The sequence below is a fragment of the Globicephala melas genome, chromosome 5, assembly GCF_963455315.2.
Source record: "Globicephala melas chromosome 5, mGloMel1.2, whole genome shotgun sequence".
NCBI classification, from domain to species: Eukaryota; Metazoa; Chordata; class Mammalia; order Artiodactyla; family Delphinidae; genus Globicephala; species Globicephala melas.
This window is the reverse complement of record NC_083318.1, coordinates 72,768,231-72,774,230: the sequence shown is the minus strand read 5'-3', so window position 1 is coordinate 72,774,230 and position 6,000 is coordinate 72,768,231. Positions and strand designations below refer to the sequence as shown.

Here is a 6,000-nt window from a genome sequence, read left to right as displayed (position 1 = left end):
TGAGTCGGAGGCCGTCCCACGTGTACTGTGTTGACTGTCAATATCTCCGGGAGCCCAATTCCCGGAAGCTGTGAGCTCTGAGAGAAGTTCCTGCGCTCGGTGCCCTGAGTCTGCGAATCCCCACCATGAGCACCCCAGGCGTGCTGACCTTCACCCAGCAAGCCTGGGAGCAGGTCCTGGCCAAAGTGAAACGGGCCGTGGTGTACCTGGACGCCGCCTGCGCCGAGAGCCTGCACTGGGGCTGCGGGTCCTCACGGCTGCTGGAGGCGGTGGGGAACTCTGCGTGTTACCTGCGGGAGTTCGAGCCCGCCGCAGTTGGTGGCGGAGCCGAGCAGCCCAAAGCGGTGTTTGTGTTGAGTTGCCTGCTGAAAGGCCGGACCGTGGAGACCCTACGGGACATCATCTGCCGCAGTCACTTCCAGTATTGTGTGGTGGTCACGGCTGTGAATCACGCAGTCCACCTCACGGCTAATCACGTGCCGGCGGCGGCGGCGGCTGAGCTGGAAGGGCAGCAGCCAGTGTTCGAGCAACTGGAGGAGAAGCTGTGTGAGTGGATGGGCAACATGAACTACACGGCTGAGGTGCTGCACGTCCCGTTGTTACTCGCATGTGCTGCTCCCCACCTTGCCTTGACTCCAGCTTTTGCTTCCCTTTTCCCACTATTACCCCAGGATGTGCATATCCTCAACCGTGCCCGATCGGACAAGAGGAGGCTGGGAAACCTGGCTGAGGTGGATGCCACTACCCTAACCCCTGAGCTGCTGCTGACGATTAGGTGCCTGGTGTCCGGCCTCAGTTCCCTGTGTGAGCATTTAGGGGTACGGGAGGAGTGTTTTGCTGTAGGTTCCCTCAGTCGGATCATCGCTGCAGATCTGGCCAATTTTGCTCCCGCCAAGAACAGGAGGAAGACCGCCACAGGCAGGGCATCAGTGGTCTTTGTGGACAGAACTCTGGATCTCACAGGTAAGTGGCGTTTGCTGTGGAAGGCTTCATAACCGCTTTCCAAAGTGCTGGGACTTTCATTGATTCAACATATATTTTATTGACCTCTAACTATGTGTCAGGTTGAGAAGTCAAAGAAGAGCTAGATGGACACAGTCCCTGATCCCCCAGTTTATCGTCTAGAGGGGGGATACAGACAAGCAAATCAGCAAATTTGTTAAATGCTATCTTGGGTAAATACATCCTCAGCGTGCACTGCCCTTTTAAACAAGAACAACTGCATCTAGCCCAGAGATTGGAAAACCAGACTTATCCTGACATGGAGGAGAGCTGTCCACCTGGGAACCTTTTAGACATGTGCAGATATCAGTATTCACAACAATCCTTCATAAGAAAGCTTTAAGTTGTTGGAGAAGTATTAACAGATGAACAAGTGGAGGTAACCTGTACCACAAAACACGAAAATATTACAGTTAGTTGACTTTCAAGTTTCTTTACGTGAGTGTTAATAAATGAGGCTGAACTTAAATTTCACCAGAAAATGAGGCTAAACAGAATTGTAGAAAATATGTACAATTGTATTTAGTCTCATTTTCTGGTGAAAATATTTTCAAACGTTCATTTATTCTTAGCTCTCATTCTATTGAAGATTGGGTAGTCCCAAATTGTAATAATATTTATACACATAAGTAACAAATGTTACCCTTAAAAATAGGTGAAGAAAAAACATTTTCTGATATTTGACGTGCATTTATTTTCAAAGGTCAACTTTATTGTTCTCTAATTAGGTAGATGTAATGCTGGTGGTAGTGTAGGCTGGCCACACCCAAGTTCAGGGAGAATAATCAGGAAACTGACTTTGGCAAGCATTCCCTTCAGTAGGTTAAAAAAAAATGTCAAATGAAGTTAAAAAAACCACAACAGGTGCATTTGAATTTTTAACCTTATAAGATTCATTTTCAGATCATAAAATAGAAAGTAAGCTAAGTGGTAATACTGAGATGTAAGCTTAATTATGTGACTGAAGTAACCAGGTACTCAGCCTGTCAGTGTGATTTAAATAAAAGTAATCATTGTAACACCCCTGAACTCTTAGAGGATTAAAAACACCTGATGAGTGAGTATATGCTTGTTGAGTTTTTGAGTGCGTGGTATATACTGCTTATGCTTCTATTTCTTTTTGCCCAAAATGTGACATATTGTTTCATAATTAATCAAGGTCACATATTTTTGTGTCCCCCCCCAAGACTCCAGTTAGGCAAACTTTAATGTCCTGGCCATCCAGCATCATAGCAACTACTCCTTTACATATTATGCATCTCTTCCTTGTATATGACTCTTCTAAATACAGAAAAAAACAAGGTAAGTGTAGCTTCTTGTCCTCTAAAAGCTTACAATACGAAGTAGTCAAGAATGATTTAGAAAATAAGGGCGCTAGGAAGACAAAGTTGCCATTCAGCACAAGTATTTTATACTTTCTCTCGCTTCAAGCCTCCAGATTTCCCTCCCCATGTTCACCCCCTCAGCTTTCTTGCTTTTATATAAGCCACCAGAAAACTGTATCTTCTTATCACTAAGTCTACCAACCTTTTTACCTCTGTACCCCACATATTTTTCTTTCCTTCCTTCATATTAAAAGATGTACTGTTCCTGCTACTATCTAGTGCCAACTTTTCCTCCTTTGCAGACTAAATCTTTTCCTTTTTCACTTCTCTCATAGGTTTACTTCTTTCAAATACCCTCCCCTTTCCTAGATCATCATTTTTTTTAAAAAGTCTTTTCTACTAGGTTTTCCCCATCAAAATACACACAGAATGGAACATCTCCTTTCTTGACCCCTCAGGCTCAGTTTCACTTTTGCTCCATTTTTAGCAAACTTAGAAATTTGTACTTGCTGTCTCTACAATCATCTGCTTCAATTTTCCCTTGACTTCAATTAGGCTGTTTGCCCCTCAGTTCTCCTCAGGAACTTCCTTTGTCAAGATCACTGGTGGCCTCCATGTCACCAAATCCAATATTCAGTTATCAGAATCCATTTTACTCAGTCTGAAAGCAGCATTTGTCACAACAGAGTAGAGGATGTAAATAGTTAAAAAAATACAAATATTAAAGAAGTACAGAAGACATACAGATCATGCAGTTTCTTGTGTAATCCCATCAAAACATAAAACTGGCGACATGTTATTTGCTTGCTCACAACCCTCCCATCACACCCACTATCAAATCTAAGTTCCTTAGCACGGTTTCCAAGGCTATACATCATCTGCCTGTGTGTACCTATCCCACCTCATCCCTTATTGATCTCCCCACACACACTGCTCTCCTGGCATGCTGGCCACCTTACCATTTCTCAACATGCGAAGTATGTCCCAGCCCCAGGGCCTTTGATGTTCTTGTGCAGCTCAGCTTGGAATGCTCTTCCTTCAGGTGTCTACATGGTTTTGTTGCTCACTTCCTTCGAATCTCCACTCACATGTCTCCTCCTCAGACACGCCTTCCCTGACCACTTTCTTTAGACACTCTCTAACCCCTTACCCTACTTTATTTGTCATAGTCTTTACCACTACCTAACATGCTAATTGACTGTCAGTTGCCTGTCTCCTCCCATTTGAACGGAAGCTCGTGAAGGGAGGGGCTCTATTTTGTTTACTGTTTATTAACTAGCACTCAGAAGAGTGCCTTGAAAATAGTAGGTATTCAGTAAATATTTATTGAATGAATGGATGAATGAACAGGTGAATTAAAGGTTGCTGAGAGCTAGACTTTCATTGAGGTTAGTGTACTTATTTTTTCTGATTGAAAATACTTCTGAGATTCCTAAGTTGCATCACTAGTCATTCACAAATGCAGCGGGGCACACATTTTCTGAATATTCTAAAATTTGACAATTTGGGACCACAGTAGTATTTGAGAAAGGAAATAATAATATTAACTAATCATATTTATGTGATTATTTAATGGATAAAAATCACTTCCACATTACCTTATTTGATCTTCTCAACAAATTAGGTGAGTTAAGTATTATTTATCATTTCAAGAATAAAAAATTGAGGCTCTGAAGTTGTTCTTTACTGGAAAAAAGAAAAGCAGAAACATTAAGTAGTAGGCCAGATGTGACAGGATTGCTCCAATATTTCTATTAGTGACCGAGGTCAGCATCTTTTGTTTTCTGAATTGTCAGAGTTAAGTGCTCACTTTCTTTGTACTTGTTTAGGATCCTTCTGCCAGTAGGTGGGCTTCCAGGGTGTGCTTTAAATTGGTGATGGTACTCATTAAGCAAACTGGTGTGGGAGAAGACATTTTAGGTACATGAGACCATGTAAAAGGATATTTAATGTTAAAAGGGGCATTGTTCAAAGGGAGCAAATGGGAGGTCTCTCTGGGTAGATTCAAGGCAACAGGTAAAGAGAAAGAAAAATTCACTTACTTTGTCCAGGGCTTAGGAGGAACCATGAAAGTATTGTTTTCAATAGAATGCCAAGAGAACTATGCAAGCTGATGATAAAGCAATGGGAGTGAACCTCCCAAAAGTTCCTTGAGGTATTTCCCAAGTACATTTAAAATTATAAGGACTCTGCTTCCTTCCTACTTTACTGAATAATTCAGTGGAAAAGCATCTAGGTGGGGCTAAGCAAGATAGGTGTCCATGCAGGGAGGAGAGCGCTACCAGGCCTGGGTGAGGGAGCTCAAGTTGGGTGAGATCTCCTGAGTGGGGAGAGGTGCCTGCATGAGGTGGTGGGTGGCAGCAACAGTGGCCTGGTGGGATAGGAGATAAAGGGAAGCCAGAGTGGGTGGCATAAAGGGGTGTCCCTGGGGCGCAACTATCTACCTCTCTACTGGTGCATGGAACGAGTTTGTTTTGTGGTCCCCTCTGAAACCAGTAAGCTTTGGCATAGTGTAGCCAAGAAAAGGTCCATGATCTACTTCCCATTTTTAAATTATGACATTCTCTCCTTCAGAAGGGATCTAAATTATATCTGGCTGGTGGAGGGTAGATTTTGGAGGATAGATACTGATTGGAGCAAGTTTGTTACTATGTCCTAATAACTTATAAATTGAAGTTTTTTTAATGGATACCTTTTGGATAACCCTCCATACTATCTTCCAGATGGTCAGTTTAATGGTTCATTTATTTCAAAAATGTTTCAACATAGTGTTATTATTCCATATTGGTAATCCTCAGGGCTGGTTTTCAGTTGGTGCATAGCTGTATTGTCAAACCTGTTTTTTAAATACTAAAGTACTTCTGTACTAGCCAGTAAAGGGAAATTCTCTACTTGTTGAGAATTACCTGTTACTGTTGCCTGGTGGAGGCGAGTGATAGGGCTTAGGAGCATTGTGGTGTGGATGCAGCTGACCCCCAGGGGTATTGAGGCAGCAGAGGGAACTCATGCTGGTAGTGATGGTTGTAGAGATGCAGCACTTCTCCTCTGCTCCAGAGTGGCCCAAAATTGGATGGGGTGGTAGGGTAGGTGGTGTTGGTGGCACTGTTTTTGGCGCGGGTGCTTTCCAACCTTGATCCAGGCTCTGGCGTCCAGGAACATACCTGATCACCATGCTCAATATTTTTACTGATCTTTCTGGATGCAACAAGCATAAGGAGCTGGGGAGCTCATGGTTTGTTGTTACAAGAATTTGGCGTGGGGCTTCCCTGGTGGCGCGGTGGTTGAGAGTCCGCCTGCCGATGCAGGGGACGCGGGTTCGTGCCCCGGTCCGGGAGGATCCCACGTGCTGGGGAGCGGCTGGGCCCGTGGACCGTGGCCGCTGGGCCTGCGCGTCCGGAGCCTGTGCCCCGCAACGGGAGAGGCCGCGGCAGTGAGAGGTACGCGTTCTGGGGGAAAAAAAAAAAAATTGGCGTCGTTTCTTTTCTTTTCGTTTTTTAATTTTTAGTGGAGTACAGTTGATTAAAAATGCTATGCTAGTTTCTGCTGTACAGCAAAGTGAATCAGCTATACATATACTGGTGTGGTTTCTTGCATCATATTGTGGTTTAGACAGAATGTGGGGCAATGTTTAGCCAGGGATAGCTGTAGCATATAGATGATTACACCAACAGTT

The 6,000-nt window shown here is 43.9% G+C and overlaps 1 protein-coding gene across 1 annotated transcript in view; it reads left to right on the top strand.

Annotated features, from left to right (window-relative positions):
* Positions 1-6,000, top strand: part of SCFD2 (sec1 family domain containing 2) — a 393,166-nt gene continuing 387,166 nt past the window's right edge. The window contains exon 1 of the mRNA XM_030880530.2: positions 1-963. Within this exon, the coding sequence (XP_030736390.1) occupies positions 126-963 (838 nt within the window). The 5' untranslated portion in view covers positions 1-125. The remainder of the gene's footprint in view (positions 964-6,000) is intronic.